This window comes from Ceratotherium simum, chromosome X, assembly GCF_057802395.1.
Source record: "Ceratotherium simum simum isolate JZ-2026a chromosome X, ASM5780239v1, whole genome shotgun sequence".
NCBI lineage: Eukaryota > Metazoa > Chordata > Mammalia > Perissodactyla > Rhinocerotidae > Ceratotherium > Ceratotherium simum.
Genome location: NC_141940.1, coordinates 92,581,240 through 92,601,690, shown reverse-complemented (window position 1 = coordinate 92,601,690; position 20,451 = coordinate 92,581,240). Strand labels below are relative to the sequence as shown.

Here is a 20,451-nt window from a genome sequence, read left to right as displayed (position 1 = left end):
TCTAAAAAATTACATAGTGATGTAAGGATTTATGTTACTGTATAAAAATTGTCTCATGCTTCATGATAGAGGATGGGATATCTGTAGTTAGACTAGACATAGAGTTCTGGCTTAGAGGATAAGTAACTTTCCCAAGGTCACGCAGCCTGTGCAGAGCAAGGAATTGAATTCAGGTTTGCCTGACTCCAACTTCCACCCGTTGCATCCAATTCTGCTATTACCTAGTAGTGATTATGTGGTGGGAAAGAAGGTTTTGAGGGGTTGGGGGTGGGTAGCCTTATAATTCTTGGAAAGGGTCTGAGTCAAGAACCGCCAACTCCAGGAAGATGGCCAAATACTGGCAGAATTTGTATCTCTGCTTGTGCAAGTCTAAATGTGTGTGTGTGTTTTTTGGTGGGGGATATAGTGATGTCAAAATCTCCCAGGCTTTGAAGGTCGTCGTTTGTGACAAAGTTAACAAGGCATGTGTTAATTTAGCTGTAGAAAATATTCAGCTTCTATACTCACTCATTCAAGTAAAATGGAATACCATAAAGAATGGAAGAGGTGTTTCAGAGAAAGTAATTAAACATGAAATATAATCTATGTAAAACTACAGTTAGTCTAGTTATGAGTCTCAGGGGAACAATTTAAAACTGTATCTGTGTGCAAAATCAGTTGGGATTTCCCTAGCTTCTCACTGAATACTGCTAGGATCACTGAGTCAGCACTGAATTGTCCTCCTTATATTTTGAAATCCAACTTAAATATTTCTTGTCCATTGGTTACATTATTGAAAATATACGAATCCATGTTTATAAAGGAAACCTTGTGTTCATATGTCCATTAATATTTTCCTATCCCTGAAGACTGGAGGTGTGCCCTGTAACAGATCTGTTATGTGCGACGTATCTTATTAAATTTGTCTTCTGAAGAGTAACGGACCGAGGGCATGTCTTTTCTCCCACTTATACTATGGATTGAAAGCCAGATTAGTGACTTTTATTTGCATCTGAGACACGGTGAGAACAAGAATGTGTTACTGTTGTCTAAGGCATGTTGTAGGGGCTTAGAAAAGCCTTTTCTGGGCTGCAAGCCGTGATGAGGATCTTAATTATGTCTTCTGTCAGGCCTGTCCATAAGGAGCCCCAACGCTTAAATGAAGGCCCCACTGAGATCACAGCAGTAGAAACCAACATTCTGGAGATCCCGCTTAACAATTTTTCGTCATTGCTTTTCCTTATACTACTACAATTAAGTACTGATAAAACGCAAGTAGCAGGAAAATTTGGCCCCAAAGTGCCGCCAACAGACCTTCGGCGGTGGGGAGCCGTGGTCAGCGAACCAGACCCCGCCGGCGACTCTTCCTTCCCTCCGGCCAGGGGTCAGACCTTTCCCCCATCACTTTCGACGCGAGTGAGGCGATCGGGGCCAGGAGCGCACGCTTGACCTAGGGCGGCGCCCGAGCCGCGGGGCATGGGGTCGCCAGCCGCTCCCCGAGCGCTCTCCTCGCGGAAGCCATTATTTCCAGCAGTACCAAAAGTGTGCGCCTTCTTCGGAGGGCGGAGGTCAGAGGCCGTGCACCGCCTCCAATCGACGAGACCCTCACCAGACCCTGTGGGATCCGGGACCCCCGGAGCGCCGGGCAGCCCGAGCCGCGGTCTGGGCCCACCCCCGAGCTCCCGGGCGGGCAAAGGGCGTCCATGGTGTCCTCGCTCGCAGCTCGCGCCCGCCGCGGGCGGTGCCGGACCTCGCCCTTCCCCACCGCTCCCCTCCCCCTCCGGAGCCCGCCGCGGCTCCCGAGGCGACACGGCCCGGACCCTCCATTCTCTGCCCCAGTGTATTTAACTAGCACAACCTAACCGGCTGCTCCCTCTCGGTGACAACCCTTCCTCCCGACAGACGGGCCCAGCAGCCAACCACCGGCCAGAATTGGCGTGCGTCCCGCTCCCCGTCGGTGGCGGCCTCGGTGGGCGGGGCTCGGGCAGCTAGCAAGTTAAGTGGAACCACGGCTGACGTGAGTCAACAAAGGTCACGTGAGGCGTGCAGGCCGCGCCGATTGGCGGCGCCGGCCGGGCGGGGAGGGGGGGGGCACGGCGGCGGCGTGGGGTTCGCTGTGTGACACAATTACAACAACTTTGTGCTGGTGCCGGGGAAGTTTGTGTCTCCACCGAATCCCCCCCGTGCCCCCCAGCCCTGCGCGCTCCGGCCGTTCCCGCCGTCCCCGCCCGTGGCTGCTCCCCGCCCGCCCCCGCGATGTGACCCTACAGCCGAGCCGCCGCTGCTGCCGACCCGGGGGCTCCGCAGCCCCTGCCGCCGCCGCCTTCACTGCCGCCGCGTTGGGATTTTTCGTCGCTGCCGCCCGCGGCGGAGGAGGAGGCGGCGATAAAGTTGGTGTGCCGGTCCCGCGCGGAGATTGGGGGCGTCGTTGCGGGCCCCGGCCCGGGGGGGTGTCGGCGTTGGAGTTGTGAATTCGCTGCGTTTCCATGAAATCCTGCGGAGTGTCGCTCGCTACCGCCGCCGCTGCCGCCGCCGCTTTCGGTGATGAGGAAAAGAAAATGGCGGCGGGAAAAGCGAGCGGCGAGAGCGAGGAGGCGTCCCCCAGCCTGACAGCCGAGGAGAGGGAGGCGCTCGGCGGACTGGACAGGTACGGGCCGCCGTCCCCCGCCCGGTCGGCTCCGGACGGGCCGGCGCCGCTCTCCGGGGAGGCCCGAGCGCGGCTCGCCTCTGGCGGCGGCGGGGCGGGCACCTCGGCTTGGCGCTCTCCGTGCCGTAGCCGCTGCCGGGGCCTCGCGCTCGGGCAGGGATGGGTCGGTAGCGTTCCCGGAGCTTTAACGAGCCGCGTGTGTCTCTTCCCACAGCCGCCTCTTCGGGTTCGTGAGGTTTCAGGAAGATGGCGCCAGGACGAAGGCCCTACTGGGCAAGGTAAGGCAGCTGCGGGCCGGAGCGCGGACACGGTCTCTCCGGCCGGCGCCCGCTCGCCCCGGGCCCTGCGGCCGGGCCAGCGTTCATTGTGGCCGCGAGCGATGGCCGAGGGGCTTCCGGAAAACTATTTCCTGCCTCTGCTCTCCCCCACCCCCGGATACCTCGCTCGCTTCCTTGCGAAATCGCCCTCTCCTCTTGTAGCTGGAGGAACAGAGACGGCAGCGCTCTGGGGCCGAGCTCAACTGGGTCGACAAAATTGCCTGTTATTTGATGGCTTTTTGGGGGTAGACCGATGATCTCCGAGTTGCCTGTTTAGGGTCAAGGGATCGTAAATGTGTGCACATCCCTCCAGATGTCCGACGTACTTGGCTCCCGTGGTTTTTATTCTTTTCTTCAGGCAGGCTGTTCGTGATGTCTGCTGTTAACCAAACGTTTGGGGCTTTCTTGTGACCCTGCTCCCAGAAGGGGGAAGTTGCACGTAGTTTAGGGTGGTGAAGAGTTTGCATTGGGCTGTTGACATATATCTCGATTGGTATGTGTTTTACCTGAAGTTAGGTGACTTGTTTACTTTTTGTGTCTTTCTGCCATAGAAATCCTGCAGTTATTTGTGAATGTGTTTTCTTCTTGGAGCCTCGTTTCCTGTGTGTCTGACAGGGGAGGCCAGGGGGGATTCGGGGTGTAGTCTCTGTTTATTTGTGTGGAAAGTTGTTGGCCCTGTCATTTAGTTAAGTAATGGCTGCTCCTATCGGCCCAAGATGGCGGGACAGGGTGGGAGGAGAAAGTGAAGGAGGGGGGGTTTGGGGGAGGGAGGAGAGGTAAACATGGAAATAAATAGTAGCGATGAATAGGCCTCTCCTTCGGGGTGTGTAGCTCGATGGTGTTTAATAAAAATTATCCGAGATTATTTGCATATAGAATTCTTGTGCCTTTCTCAAGCTTGGAAGCAGCATTCATAAGCCTGGTAAATGCTTGTCAACCTGTAGCACATTTAGTTACCCATCCGTAAGCTATTGAACAAAGGCCGTGGAGTCTTGGTCTGTCTGCATCAGTTTGTCTCCTGACCAAAACCTGATTGAAATATTTGTATGCTTTCTTCTTAATTGGGACCGTGAAACTTGGAGTGTGTGCGATAGGTGTTGCATCCCTGAGACATTTTCTTTTCTAGCTGAAATCAGTAGCTTTGCATTTGACACCTAGCTTTATTGTTGCACTTGAGAAGGAAGTTTGAAATGACTAAAGCCTAGCATTTTATTCTTAAGTTGATTTTTTTTTTTAGTTTACTTGTCCTGAATTTTTGTCTGTAGTTTGGTGTAGGAGAGTTCCTTTTATCTGTAATTACACTTCTGTTTTTGTTTCAAAGTAACTAAGTATAAGGGGTTTCGATCACACATAATGACCAGAAAGCTGAACAGAAATAATCCTTTTCAGTAAGCTCAGCCCCTTTGACCGATATAGATAACTTGAATTAAACTTTGACTATGTAGGTATTAATTGCCTTCATTAAAATTGTCGCTGGAAAAATGAATAGTGACTAGCTCTGAAATGATTTAAGCATCAATGACTTAAGCCTTGAAATTTTTTTCAAACTGAGTAAAGTATTTTATTTAAAGATATTTGACTACTGTCAAAGTTGTCATTCCGAAAGATTAAACAAAATATTTAAATTTAAGGAGCATTATTTTATTTTGTAATGATTATTGCCAGTTTAGTAGGGGGTTGGTAAAATTGTTTGCAGAGATAGTTCATTTGGAAAAGTTTGGCCAAATCTATTGCTTTTGGTTATGGTAATGAAGAAACAAATGGAATCTGATGTTTTATGTGGATGTGTAAAATGCTAGTAGGTGATTTCATGTCTCAGAATGCTCATATATAGGTGGATTCACCGTGGATGGTGCTTAACATTGGATTTCAGATTGTAATATTGAGCCATGCAGTTATTATGCACTATTGAGTTTAAATTTTAAAGAATTGAGCATTTTCAATTTTTTTTTTTTGTGAAAGTGTGCATTACTTTCTTGATGTTTGCATACAGTAACATCTTAAAAATGAGAAACTTGAGAAGCTTTATTATGTTTTGGGGAAGAATTAAGGTTTCATAGACTACTGGGTAATTTGATAAACTACTAAGTGTTTTGTTGAGCTAAAGAAAAAAAATTTTCATTACTTCAGACTCAGTGCCTGTGAGGTCCTACCTATTTAGATCAAGACTCATTAACCTTAACATTAAAATAACACGTTCTGGAGTATGTGCTTGCAACCTCTTGCGGTTCTTGCTTACATCCTTGTGAGCGTGAACATACCAGTGAAATGTATAATGTAAAGCTTGACATTATATAACCTCACACTATGTGTTTGAATTGGGTTCTGAATAGAATGAATGAGCTAGAGTCCTGTTATAGGAAGTATTGAATTATTTAGTTTCATCCATTTTTTGAACAGTCCTGGGAAACAGTATTTTTTTTGTGGAATGTGGAGCTATGTTGGTTTCAGAATTCTTATTCTCTGAAAGTCTTAAAAACAAGAGTTGTCTTTTCTTTGTTGGGGTAGGTTCAGGCTACTTAGCTGAGGGTAGATAATGGAATTGAATAACTTCCAGGATTCTCTTTTTAGCTATGATTTTTGTCATTACTCCCTCCCACCCCCCCACCGACAAATTTGGCATAGACCTTGTATAACTTTTTTTTTCTTTCTGACAGAAACTTAGCTATTATTACTTGTTTTCAAAAATTCTTGTTCCTCTCTGTATTTTTGGATCTTCTTTCAAGTTTTTTTATTCAAATTTGTAGGTTTTAAAAAAGATAACTCTTGACTTAAAAGCTTGAGAAAGTTTAAAACATTTAGTAAGTCTCTCTTACTTGCCCCTAAACTTATATGTTCCTTTTCTGGGTGTGAGGATACTTTATCCAAACTGCTAATTTCTCTTAGTCTCTGAATGTTTTTATAAGATTCATTTATATTAGAGTCATTGAACGAATTTTTGTTTGTACCATTGCCATTTGATATACAGTGCTTGGGGTTTTGGATTAAAAATATAAGTTAGTATTACAGTGTATTATTTTTGTAGTACTGTCTTTAAAATATCTTTAAAAGATTGTAAACAGCAAGTGGTGGGTTAATCAGTTCTTGAAATATAGCATGTTCTTGACTACTTTGCTCTTTAAACTAATGCTGACCATTAATCTTTTGGTAACATAATAATTCAAGATTCTTATTTTTTATTACAGTGGAGTTACTGAAAAGTAATTAAGAAGTGCAACACTTTAGCAAAAATTAACTATGGTGACTTTTTTAGTACATTGTTGAAAATCTTTTGGGTTAATTTTATTTTCAGTTGGATAAGGATTTGAGTTATAGTATAATATGTAGTAATATATAGCATAAATACAGTAAGAGTATAAATATAGTAATACTGTGAAGTATATTTATAGTAATAATGCTAAAGGGCTGAGGAATCTTATCTGTGTCAGAGAACAGTTGCTAAAATACATAGTTGTTCATTTTGAAGTATCTTTGTATCGTTTTTAAGTTTGTCCTAAATACTCAATTTTGTTGGAACTTTTTTTTTGTAATTCTATTAGTCAGTAGAAAGATTATGTAGAATACCTAGAAGAAGTTATAGATTTAAACATATATGTGCTTTTTTCCCTAGGAAATAATTAGTATTAAAATAGTTGGCATTTTTAAGGTTTTGGGTAATGGAAGTGGTTTAAGATCATTAAAGCATATATTTTCCTAAATTTGGTTTGCTTGCCTGTAGATGGTAGGGGAAAATTATTAGGTTAGTTCTAGAGGTGGCTTTTTTTTTTTGTGAGGAAGATCAGCCCTGAGCTAACATCCATGCCAATCCTTCTCTTTTTTTTTTTTGCTGAGGAAGACCGGCCCTGAGCTAACATCTATTGCCAATCCTCCTCCTTTTTTTCCCCTTTCTCCCCAAAGCCCCAGTAGATAGTTGTATGTCGTAGTTGCACATCCTTCTAGTTGCTGTATGTGGGACGCGGCCTCAGCATGGCTGGAGAAGCGGTGCGTGGGTGCGCGCCTGGGCTCTGAACCCGTGCCGCCAGTAGCGGAGCGCATGCACTTAACTGCTAAGCCACGGGGCCGGCCCCTAGAGGTGGCTTTTTTATACTATAATACTCGGATGTTGATGATGTTTAAAATTATTCTGTATTATGTGGTGTTTTTTGTTTGCTGGCACTTAAAGGGATATATTCATTTCCAGTGCTAAAGAAGGTTAGTGTTTGGATTACAAAAGTAACCACAGAATAATATTATATGCTTTGTGTTTGAAAATTAGGTCTTTAATTTGATGCGTTTTAAAAAGTATTTTTCTAGTTTGGAAAGTTGTCTTGTAAACAATTATAGTCATTATTGTTTATCTGGACAAAGTCAGGCAGTTACTACACATTTCCTAAAATTTTGATACATCCCTGGTAATAAAGCTATAGTAAGAGATTACAGAAAATGTTTGTATATCTTGGCACAAATGAGAACTGCAGGAACTTTCTAAGTTCTGGCTTTCTTTTTCATTGGATAGCTCTTTCTTTAGAATCAATTACAAATGGAAATGACGAGGGAACATTTGACTGCCACCTCCAGGTATTTTAGGTTGTTAAGAAAAACTTCCTGAGACATGAGTTTTTGTGACTTAGGTGGTAAAGTGGAGTGATGGGCCATGCTCTTTAAACCAAAGTGAAGGTTTAGTGCTTGGCTAGCTACAGAGTAAAAAATATCTTTTTCGGACTTGATTGTATAACATTTAGTTTTTATTTATATAGTACCAGTATTACTTTGCAAATTTGAAGGGATTTTTGTTAAGTTTATTTTTACTTTGAGACTTGTGATGCTTTGAGCTCTTTGAAATTGATGTTGATGACTGATAACACTGTGCATTATTAATATTTTTGAAATGTGGTATCCAGAGAGATAATTTATGTTATGAATACACAACCAGGTTGTCTAAGAATTGAAATGGTGGTTAGGTTATTTAGGGCCCACATGTATTTATTTGTAGACTAGTTAATTAATAGAGTTTATTTAATGAATGCATAATTGACAGTCTTATGTACTCATAGTGAAGCTTCACATATGGTTGTATCAGTTTTCCATATTGGTTTGTAATTTGTTGACAGTAAATTAGAACAGCAAATATTTGAGTGTACACTAAATGCAAGTCTTCTATGCAGGGAATATGAAGATAACATAGATATTTCTTGCCTGCGTTGAAAACTTACAGTTCCCTAAGAAGGGTGAGATAAGTATAAGGATGTCTACACAGGAACATCAGTGGCAGAAGAAAAGTGTGAAGTATCCTGAAAGTTTATGATAAAGGTCAATTTAACAAGTTATATGTTAGAATGGCTTTTTTTTGCCACCCCTAAAAACATTGATTAGCAAGTATGCACAGAAGCAGTCACAGGAACCTGTTCGTGAAGCTTAATGAAGTCTCAGCTCTTTGTCCTTGTAGGCAGTCTAACAAGGACCTTGCTGGAAAGGTGCATTGGAGGCACATGTAGCAATATGTTAGCAGCAGTGGGCATTAGCCCCAGAGTACCTGGTCAGTGACCAGAGTACCTGGTCAGTGATGGAACACAGGGCTGAATGGGACTCCTAGACTACATGTGCACTCTGGAGGGTATTGGATCCTGGGTTTGCTGATTCTTAGACCTTCTTCATGCAAAGGTGGAGGTTCCTTTACACTCTTTCTAGTGAAGCCACATTAGGTTGAACGTTACTCATTTCACTGATGAAAACTTAACTTCTAACACCCGTCATGCTACCTCGGACTGAAGTAAAGGCAGAAGAAACATTGCCTCTGCAGAGTGCCATCCTGGCTTGTGTTTTCCTAGAGTCTCTCATTTTTAGATTTGACTATTCCTAGACCATGTATTCCTGATTTGGGAATTTCAAAAGTGAACTAACAGTCTCTGGATTTTAAATTATTAGAATTAACTTCACAAGTTAACTGATAGTTGCTAGGTTAAAATTAACTAAAACGCTTGAGACTCACTGTATCCTGATGCATTTTATTTTTTTCTTAAAACATTTAATGAGAATTTATATTATATAACATATTCTGTGTCAGACACTTAAAACTAAATTTTTTCATTAAATTTTTACAATACATTTGTGAGTTAAATGGAGGGTGTTCACATTTGCGAGATGCTGCAGAATGGCTTCTGGGCTAGCTTAATTTACAGACAGCCTATTCCATTTGTCCAGGTATATGTTTCAACAGATTATGCACTTTGAACACCAGACCCCAGAAGAAGAAAAAAAAGAAGACCCTGCCTGCTAGCTCCTCATGCCTGGGACTCTTACTATCTGGACCTTATTTCCCTGGATGGGTAGGGCTGGAGGTGGGCAGGACATTAATGGTTCCTGCAAAACACTACTTGCTTTCTTGGACCTCCATTTTCAGTTAATTAATTTACTCTTGGGGAAGTTGTAAATTCAGTTTCCAAGTTCTACCCTAGATTGGGCCTCAGTAGAATGGCTCTTATTAATACGATGGGGATTGTTTCTTTATTGTGTTTCTTGGAGATGGTGTTTCTTGATTTCTATATTAGCAAGGAATCTTTTAATTTTGTTTAGGAAAACATGATTTAAAATCAGATTTTTAGCTTTCATCAGATGTTCAAAGGATGATCTGCTGTGTGTTCTGTCCCTCTCTAATCTCATTTTGTAGTGATATTTACTTTTGTTATGGATTCTTAACTTGGAATCCTTGAGTGAGTGTTCATGAGTCAATTTAAGAAATTCTCTGGGCCGGCCCTGTGGCTTAGCCGTTAAGTGCACACGCTCCGCTACTGGTGGCCCGGGTTCGGATCCCGGGTGCACACCGACGCACCGCTTCTCCGGCCATGCTGAGGCCGCGTCCCACATGTAGCAGCTAGAAGGATGTGCAACTGTGATGTACAACTATCTAGTGGGGCTTTGGGGAAAAAAAAAAAGGAGGAGGATTGGCAATAGATGTTGGCTCAGAGCTGGTCTTCCTCAGCAAAAAGTGGAGGATTGACATGGATGTTAGCTCAGGGCTGATCTTCCTCACAAAAAAAAAAAAGAAATTCTCTGACAAAGTTTTGGAAGGATACTCAAGAAGTAGTTACATAATGGTCATCTTGGAGTATAAAACAGCTCTAGGGCGAGGAGAGGGAGGAGATATTAAACTTTACACTTTATAGATTTCTTTACTGCTATTTTTGTTTGTTTATTTTTTAACCATAGACACGTATTACTTTAAAAATAATACAGTAAGCACACTGATAGTACACCAGAGTTATATTTTAGTTATTAAAAATGGATTTGATACTACCATGTGTGTAGTTCGAGATACCTGTAAAGGCTTTGTTGTCAGGTTGGGATACTTCTGAACTTGATGGTCCTTCAGTGGGGATGGGGTGAAGGAAGTAGAGATGTACCCTATTAAGTCCTATTTCTCTGCATTTTAGGTGGCTTCATGGTAGTCACTGTACTCATTCTTCATTTTGATCTTGAGCATCTGTTTCCTTGATGACTTTACATTTGGGCCAGGTTTGGCCCAGGCTGACATTTGGGACCTAATTCAGAACTATAAGCTGGAAGGGTGGGAGTAATCCTTTATATAGACAGTTTTAGGTTCTCAGCCAATATGTGGACTGTTTGCTGCTTTCTTCTACAAGCTTTTATTTATTTATTTTCTCTTAGCATTTCTTCCTTTTATGCTGTCTTTTTGCTGCTCTTTAATTGCTAAAACTGTTGTCATTCAGTTGTGAGTGTATTCTTATATTCTTTTTGTAGTTTTGTCTGTAGTAGTATTTTGTCTGTGTTAGAATAAATAAAAGTTGCTGCTGCTAAGTTTATTCTCAGGAAGTAAGTTGGGCTTTGTTGTCGTTAAGAGTATTATATAAGGTCATCTAATTCATTTTAATTTAGAACAATGGAAGAAACCCTTTTTAGATAAAGGGTTGTTTTCAGACTATAAATCTATTACGTTATGTTCATTAGATCTTTCTCTTTTTAAAAAAACAGTTTTTTTTAGGGAAAATTTCCAGTATTTTCAAAAGCAGAGAAAATCAACCAACCAACCAACCATCACTGATCATTACCCAGCTTCAACAGTTTTCAACTCGTGACCAGTCTTGTTTCATCTGTATTTTACCCCTCACTCCCATTATTTTGAAGGAAATCTCAGACATTAATCACATCGTTTAATCCATAAGTATTTAAATCTGTCTCTGAAATAGAGCCACAGTGTCGTTATTATACATAAAAATAATTTCTTAATTTCAAATATCCATGGGCCTTGTTTTTTTGCCATATGAAAATTAAGAATTAGTTGCTTGGGAAATGAGTAGAAAACAGATATTTAGCTAAATATATGTCAGTTCGTTTGTATTTTAATATTGTGGTAGGATTCTGTAATAGAATATTACACAAAATGTGACAAAAGAGATAATTTTTCCTAAGAACTTTATGAATCTTAGTTGCTTGAGTCTGTTTGGATAGTTTTTGTATTTAGGGAAAATTTGTTTTTAAGATATATTAGTTTGGGCCGGCCCGGTGGCTTAGCGGTTAGGTGCGCGCGCTCTGCTGCTGGCCCCCCAGGTTCGGATCCCGGGTGCGCACCGACGCACCGCATCTCCGGCCATGCTGAGGCCGCGTCCCATTCAGCAACTAGAAGGATGTGCACCTGTGACATACAACTATCTACTGGGGCTTTGGGGGGAAAAATAAATAAATAAAATCTTAAAAAAAAAAAGATATATTAGTTAAATGTTTTAGGTTTTTAAATTTCAAGTATCAGAATGAGAACTAGGAAAGCTTTTGCTTTGCTTTGCTTGGTTTGTGAAACATTTGCTGAACTGCTGTGAGTGAGGGACTGTGCCAAGTCCTGGAGCAACAAGTAAGACCTGGCCTCTGCCCCTGCAGTCTCTGGAGAGAGATGGACAGATTGAGTGATCATATGATGTAGTAAGTACAATAATCAAAGTATATGCAAGGTGCTATGAGCTCTCAAATGATGGAGCAGTTAAAACATAAACTAGCCACAGAATTCTCAACATTTTGGAGCAGTTAATTTTGACTGGAGAAGTGGGTGAGGGAAACTGCGTAAAGATGTAACATTTGGTCTTGGTTATCAAACATGAATAGAAGTTTAGCAAGAGAAAACAGAGGGCAGAGAGTTACAGGTATGAAGTTAAATGGTGTCTGAGGAATTGTTAATAGTCAAGTGTGGGTAGAGGGTAGGGTGACTCAGTGGGATTGGGAGGAGTTAACTGGGCATGTGAGGGCCCCCATCACTATAGGCCATAGGATGTTTTGGGGAGTCACTGAACTCACCTCTCTAATCAGGGGAAGTGACATGACCAGAAGTAGGTTTTATGGGAGTATTACTAGCAACAGTGAGAAGGATAAAGTGGAGGGGAAAGGAACCTAGTTGTGAAGTATTGATAGATAGCAATGCATGGATTTTAGTGTAGAATTCTGCTTCTGCCACTTACTAGATGTGTGATCCTTGGGCAAATTATTTCATCTTTCAGAGGCTCAATTTTCTCATCTGTAAAGTGGAAGTGGTAATAGATTTCTGGCAGGCTATTGCATTTTGTGTTAGGAAAAAAAGGTACATAAAGTGCCTGGCATTGGGCCTGGCATGGAAGGTGCTCAGTACAAGATAAATGTTATTAACATCTTGGAAAAGACAATTAAGTTTAAACTAAGGCTGTAGTTTAGGAATGAGGGAGGAAATAGAGGCAGATATGAGATCTCTTGAAAAGGACTTTCCTTGACTTTCATAACATGTCACTGGCTTTCCTTTTGTGTCTCTGACCACATCTTAGTCTCCTTTGCAAGGAGATTCTGTTCTAGGTCTTCACTCACTCTGCTCCCAACTTGTATGTATACTTGACTGCTACTTGATTACTTTACTTGGGTATCTTGAAGTCACTTTAAACTGAACATATGCAGACTGAATTTATCATTGTCTTTGAAGTTCCTTATCGATACCCTTGCCAGAAACCTTGGAGTCCTCCTTGACTCCTCTTTTTCTTAACCTGTCAAGTCCTAATAGTCACCATATCTTGTCATTTCTACATCTTAAATCTCAAATCTGTTTCTCTCCATCCTCACTGCTACCATCCTAATGGCAACCATGATCCTATCTTTGACTTTTGAAGTAACTTCAGGCAATTTTCTTGTATAGGTATACTTGCACATAGTACAAAATTGAAAAGTTACGTAAAGGATATTACAGTGAGAAGAAAATCTCCCTCTCACACCATCTCTCAGTTACTTAGTTCCTATTCTCAGGCAGCCACTGATAAAAGGTTTATTGGGTAACTTCATATTTCAACACATACACAAGCATATTCTGTTGTATTTTTTTCCCTATACAAATGAGATCATACCGTATACAATTGTTAAAATGCTTTGTTAATTTTACTACTTGTCATGTGAAAATATTAGTAGTTTTTATATTGAATTGTCTTGGGTTTTAGAGTTCTCTGTCATTCTAGGAGTGAGATGTTGGTGAGGCGATTGGTGTGGGTGAGTTTTAAGTTATTTTGATTTTGAGGTTCCATTACTCCTTTTAAACATGGTATGGAAGGTAGAAATTCTTCAACATGCAAAAGTCTTAATTGAAAGTATGTTCACATGTGTTTTCCTAAGATAGCAGTTGCTTAATTTTATATGCTGTGAACTGTCAATTGGAATAATTGGCACTTTTGCCTTCGTATTTTGGTTTTATTCTTGTGACTGATTCTCAGGCTGTGAATACTAATTTAATTCACTAGCTGAATGTTTATAGAAGTAGCCATAGTTTATACTACTTAATATCTTGTATATGCAGGAGTCATTCACCTTTTTGGTTTATTTTTGGTTTTTATTATAGAAAAGGAAAAATAAGTGAACTTGCATTCCTAATTAGTTGAAAACGATACAGGACTTAGTGTGTTATTAACTTATTTCATGGCAAAATATATTTATTTTTATTATAGATTGACTAGTGGTGGAGCTAGAACAATGGTACTTTACTTCGTTGGGGTCATTAACCCTTTGAAGGTCAGTGTAGCTGCATACATTTTGTATATGATTTCAGGGAGTGTGTGGATCCCTTTGAAGCCCAACTGTGGACTCCATTATTTTCAGTTAGTTTAGTTTATTTATTCTTGGTTAGAGGTGTTGATAATGATAAGAGTATGTTGAGGAGAAAGAAAAGCTTTAGAACCACTGGATTTAGGCTTTGATGGCATGGATTTTACCACACAGTTTTGTGGTGTTCTATGACCACTTCACATATTCTCTCAAATTCTCCTCTATTGATTATAAGGATGCTAGGGGAAGAGATGTGGACTGATCCCTAGATAACTTATTGCTCTAACTGGAAAAATAGCTGTAAGCACATGCCCATTAACATAGTTAATAGGCTTTAGTATTGTTTACTCAGCCTGGGTGCTCAAAATGCTGGTTTGGTTGGGAGGCCATGTGGTATACTGGGAAGAACAATGGATTGGAAAACTAAAGACCTGAGTTTTAGGGTCTGCTGCCTACTTTAGTCATGTCGCTTAATTCTTGTCTCCAGTTTCACCATCTGTTAACGATGAAGGGCTGGGAATTAAGAATTTCCGAAGTGACTATCTAGCACCAGAATTCTAGGTGGCTGTTCCTTTGAATTTATAGGATTGGCTCAGTTCTTTAACATTTTGACCCAGAAAGAGAGTACAGTGGAACTTTGTTCTAGATGGTTTTTTTTTTTTTTTTTTTGATTTCAGCTTCAAGCCGTCAAGACCAGAAACCAAATGAATGCAGGCACATAATGGAACTGAGAGTTGTATGTTTTTGTTAATCTAGTATGATTAACCATTCAGTTAGTCTTAGATTGATTTGAAAGTTGGTCTTATTTATTAATAGTAAGTGTTTTGCCTTCTCCAAACTCCAAACTGCTTCTTTCTTATAGTTGGGATTGTTATTCCTTAGATCAGATCTGATCTTTCTAATTCTAGAAGATGGGTAATCATCACTTTGTCCAGGGTATTCACGCTGTATATGATAACCGCCCCTTAGTTACTTAGTAGCCTTCTCGGTTATCAGATCAACTGTTGCGGTATCACAGTACTGCTTGTGTTCAAGTAACCCTTAGTTTATTTAATGACCCCGAAGCACGAGAATAGTGATGCTGGCAATTCAGATATGCCAAAGAGAAGCCGTAAAGTGCTTCTTTTAAGTGAAAAGGTGAAATTTCTTGACTTAATGAGGAAAGAAAAAAAAATCATATGCTGGGGTTGCTGAGGTCTACAGTGATGTTTATTACAGTGTATTGTTATAATTGTTCTATTTTATTATTGTTGTTAATCTCTTACTGTGTCTGTTTTATAAATTAAACTTTATCGTAGGTGTGTATGTATAAGAAAAAACTGTGTACATAGGGTTCGATACTATCTGTGGTTTCAGGCATGCACTGGGGTTCTTGGAATGTATCTCCTGCAGATAAAGGGGGACTACACTATATCTCTTTGTATAGATTTCTTAGTGGTTGCTCTCGATATTGCAATATTCACATAATATTCATAGATAATTTATCACCATCTTCTGGTATGGATATTTTTACTGCTTTGAGTGAAGTGTAGGAACTTTACTTTTATTTAGGCCTTTTACCCTCTCTACTTTTAAAATATAATTTTCTTAAGTATTTTCTCTACATAACATTGAATACTACATCAGATGGTGTGATAAATTTTGCTTCAACAAGCAAATATGATTTATAAAACTCATGCGTAGTGTAATAGGTAAGTTTATTATACTCACCCCTAATTTTACCTATTCTAATGTTCATTTTCCTTCCTGAAGTCCCAGCCTTCTGCTTTCATTTCCTTTCTATTTACAGAACTTTTTAGTCATTCTTTCAGGGTAGGTTTGCTAGCAACAAATTCCCTTAGTTTTTCTGAGATTGTCTTTATTTCCCTTCATTCCTTTTTTTTTTTTTTGAAAGATTCGCCCTGAGCTAACATGTGTTGCCAATCTTCTTCTTTTTTTTTTTTTTCCTCCCCAAAGCCCCAGTGCATGGTTGTATAGCCTAGTTGTAAGTCGTTCTAGTTCTTCTATGTGAGCTGCCGCCATAGCATGGCAACTGACAGATGGGTGGTGTGGTTCTGCGACCAGGAAATGAACCTGGGCCGCCAAAGCGGTGAGAGCTCTGAACTTTAACCACTAGACCATCAGGGCTAGCTCTGTTTCCCTTCATTCTTTTTATTTTATTTTATTTATTTTATTTTATTTATTTTCCCCCAAAACTGCAGTAGATAGTTGTATGTCATAGCTGTACATTCCTCTAGTTGCCGTATGTGGGACGCGGCCTCAGCACAGCCGGAGAAACAGTGCGTTGGTGCGCGCCCGGGATCCGAACTCGGGCCGCCAGCAGCCGAGCGCGCACACTTAACCACTAAGCCACGGGGCCGGCCCTGTTTCCCTTCATTCTTGAAGGATATTTTTGCTGTATATAGAATTGACAGTGTACAGTTCTTTTCTTTCAGTATGTGAAAAATGGTGTGCTATTTCCTTCTATTCTCTGTGGTTTCAGAAATTTGCTGTCATTGGAATTGGTGTTCCCCTGTGAGTAATGCATCATTTTTCTCTGGCTACTTTCAAGACTTTTTATTTGTTTTTAGTTTTCAGAAGTTTAATTATGATGTATCTTGGTGTGGATGTCTTTAGTTTTATTTTACTTGGGGTTCGTGCAGCTTTTTCTCTCTGTAGGTTAATGTGTTTCACCAAATTTCAGAATTTTTCAGCTGTTATATCTTTGAATACTTTTTCAGTCCCCTTCACTCTTCTTCTGGGATTCTCATGAGAATCTGGCTCTTTTGTTTTTGTCCCGTAGGTCCCTGAGGCTCTGTTAGTCTTTTTTCAGTCTCTTCTCTCTCTCGTTTAGGTTGGCTAAATTCTGTTGATCTGTTCACTGACTCTAATGTCTGTCATTTCTATTCTGTTGCTGAGCCCATCTAGAGAGGTTTTATTTTGGTTATTGTATTTTTTAGTTTCATAGTTTCCATTTGGTTGATGAGATTTTGCATATTTTCATTTGTTTCAAGAGCAGTTGTAATGGCTTGTTGAAGCATTTTATGTTGACTGCCTTAACATCTTTGTTACATAATTCATCAAAAACCTGGGTCATGTCAATGTTGCGTCTGTTGATTTTTCTCTTTCACATTGTACTTTCCTGGCTTTTGGTATGGCGGGTGATTTTTGATTGTACCCTGGACATTTTCGATATCATGTGAGAACTCTGGATCCTATTAATTTTTTTTTTTTTTTTTTGCTGGTGAAGATTTGCCCTGAGCTAACATCTGTGCCAGTCTTCCTCTATTTTGTATGTGGGTCACTGCCACAGCATGGCCACTGACGAGTGGTGTAGGTCCGTGCCCAGGAACCAAACCTGGGCCGCTGAAGTGGAGCGCGCCAAACTTAACCACTAGGCTGCGGTGCCAGCCCGTTAATTCTTTTTTATAGTAGGCAGCCTCCTTGTTGAGGTGTAGTGCAAGGGCTGGGTGGGTGTGTGTGTTGTTTCTCTCTGGGCCCTACTGACAACCAGCCTGGCAGAAGTAGGGCACTGAGTCATGCTGTCTTGGTGCAGTCTGGGGATGCAAATTCAGCTACCCCCTTGTCCTCACTGACATCTTCTTGGCAAAAGTTGGCCACCAGTTTACACCACTTTGTTGCCTCTGAGGGGGGGTTGTAAGATCAGCTTCCTGATGGGTCATGCTTCCCCAGCAAGAGAGAAATGGAGGGCTAAGTCACTCCACTCTGATGCTGCAGGGTGGAGCAGAAGCTCCCTACTTTGTACGCTTCCCCTGAGTTGATGCCAGGTGCGGGATAGTGGAAGCTCAGCTCCCTCTGGGCACCACTGGTACCAGAGAATGGGTGAGGCGGATTGTCGGCTTCTCCATCTTGCTTGGCTTCATTCAGTCTCACTGCTGGGTGAATATGGAGGTTCAGCTCCCCACTGGTTCCTGCTGACACCAGGGATGGGGGGAAAGTGGAATGCTGACTGGCTCCAACTCACATCACTTTGTTCAGTCTTGTTGATGCTGGGTAGGGGTACAGGTTCAGCTCCTCACTGGTTCCCGCTGACACCAGATGTGTTTGTGTGTGTATGGTGAAGTCTAGTGGTGACTATACTGCCTCACACAGTTTTGTTAAGTCTTCTTGCTGCTGGATGGAGTGGTGGTGGCCCAGCTTACCCTTGATCCCACTGACACACTGCCTTAAATGGGTGAAACTGAGCATCACTTGCTTCCGCTGGGTGTGGGGTATGGAAGATCAGCTCCTCTTTCAATCTTGCCACTAACCAACCAGGGGTATTGGAGCATCCCCCTGCTTCTGCAGGGCCTGGAAGATCAGCTTCCTATTCAGCCTTATCCATAATATCCTGGCAGGGGAACTGGAGCACCCTTGTGTGGGGGATAGAAAATCAACTGCCTGTTTTGTCCTGCCAACACTACCCTAGTAGAGGACTCTGATGGACTCGCCCTGCCTGCTCCCCACTCTGGCTGAGAGGAAGGGAGTATGGAAGATTAGCTGCATGCTTGGCTCCACTGAAACTGGAGGGTTCACATGCATGCTTGTGTGTGTGGATTTTCCATTGGCGTTTGGCTAGAGTATGGGGAGTATTGCTAAAAATGTTTCTGTTGGTAAGCTACCCTTTTCCCAGTCCTTTGGCTAGGAGGAACAGGCTTTGCTTGGAGCTTTTTTTCTCTGTGATTGGTGGTGGTACTGTATTGGGGGCTTCTGAAGCAGCACCCTGTCCTGGACGTATGGGAGGCAATAAGAAAACCCAGGGAACTCACTGCCTTGTCATTCCTCAAGTCCTGATGTCTGTATAAGTCTGCTGCCTTTTTCTGACCTTTGAGGTACTTCTATGCTTGTTTGTTGTATTATGTCCAGGATTTTTTAGTAGTAAGAGGGAGGACCTGGGAGGAATGAAGCTACTCCATTTTGGTGGACCTGGAAGTCTTCCATTGACTTTTACAGTATATTCAATTTGAATTGTGGAAATTTTTACCTAAAGATATTGTGTCACGTGAACGAAGTAAGTCTTAAAAAATCAAATTTATAGGGAAATCTTAACTTATGACAATATAATCGGTGATCATAACATGATCTTCGTTACAAAGCTGTTTCCTTATATCAGGGTTTGATTCATAGCTGTATTATTTTGGGGGCATTGTTTAAATAACTACAATACTTACTTTTGAACTTCAAATGCTTTCTGTCATATTCTTTAAAGGAAGTACTTATTTACATATATAGAGAGAAACTGAAAGACAAGCTGGGTTATAGCAGAATGTCACTGTTTTGGTTTGCTATCAAACAGCAGTTACTCTTTAGTTTGCCATGCCAAATATACTAATATGACAGAACATTCTACTCCTTTCACCATATTAAGGCCAGCAAAACAAAACAAAATCCCTTCCCCAAATTCTTAAAACACTTAAAATAGACAAAGTGATTCACAGGTTTTTTTTTTTAATAGATTTTTTTTTTTTTTTTTTTTTGGTGAGGAAGATCAGCCATGAGCTAAGATCTGATGCCAATCCTCCTCTTTTTGCTGAGGAAGATTGGCCCTGGGCTAACATCTGTGCCCATCTTCCTCTACTTTACATGGGGCATAGCCACAGCATGGCTTGACAAGTGCTGTGTTGGTGCGTGCCTGGGATCTGAACCTGTGGACCCTGGGCCACGGCAGTGGAACGCACGCACTCAAGCGCTACGCCACCCGGCTGGCCCCGATTCACAGGTTTTTAGGAGGAAGAGGAGAGGTGGTACATACGGATGTTTCCCTATGAATTTCAAAAAAGGCAAGTGAAAACTTAGTGGGTAGGAGGCATCAGTCCACCTTAGGCAGAGGATAACTAATTTCAGCAACGTACATGTTACAAAATTCTACAAATTTAAAATGAGGAGGCTTTTATAATTCATTCCAGCTCTAAAAATTCTATGATTTTTGTCTTTTGTTGTTCTTTCCAACTTGTTATAATGCAACTTGTATAGAAACTGAAAGTTGATTTTTTTTTTTTTTTTAAAAGAAGAAACTTCTTGGAAAAAAGATAGGCCCTTTAATGAGTTTCTCTTAAGATAAGTTTGGCTATTTATTCTATTATTTAAGAAATGAGTTGATTTATTTTCTGTGTAATATGCTAATCATAATGTGGAATGGTAAATATTGTGCATTCTTCTTTGATCCATTAGTTATTTTGGATTGTGTTGTTTAATTTCCATATATTAGCGAATTTCCCCCATTTTTTTGTTATGATTAACAATTTTAATCCTTTTTTGTTTTATGTATGTGTGTGAGGAAGATTTGCCCTGAGCTAACATCTGTCGCCAATCCTCCTCTTTTTGCTGAGGAAGATTGGCCCTGGGCTAACATCCGTGCCCATCTTCCTCCACCCCGCATGTGGGACCCTGCCACAGCATGGCTTGATAAGTGGTGCATAGGTCTGTGCCTGGGATCTGAACCTGCACACCCTGGGCCGCCGAAGCGGAGCACAGGAACTTAACCACTGTGCCACCAGG

The 20,451-nt window shown here is 41.4% G+C and overlaps 1 protein-coding gene across 14 annotated transcripts in view; it reads left to right on the top strand.

Annotated features, from left to right (window-relative positions):
* Positions 1-2,101: 2,101 nt before the first annotated feature.
* The window catches only part of KDM6A (lysine demethylase 6A), a 199,999-nt gene continuing 181,649 nt past the window's right edge, over positions 2,102-20,451 (top strand). For 7 of the 14 annotated variants that reach the window (XM_087427103.1, XM_087427099.1, XM_087427102.1 and 4 more), the window contains exons 1-2: positions 2,102-2,626; positions 2,841-2,904. In XM_087427103.1, the coding sequence (XP_087283229.1) occupies positions 2,466-2,626; positions 2,841-2,904 (225 nt within the window). In that variant the 5' untranslated portion in view covers positions 2,102-2,465. The remainder of the gene's footprint in view (positions 2,627-2,840; positions 2,905-20,451) is intronic. The other 7 variants (XM_004435009.3, XM_004435008.3, XM_004435005.3 and 4 more) reach the window with 1 other exon arrangement.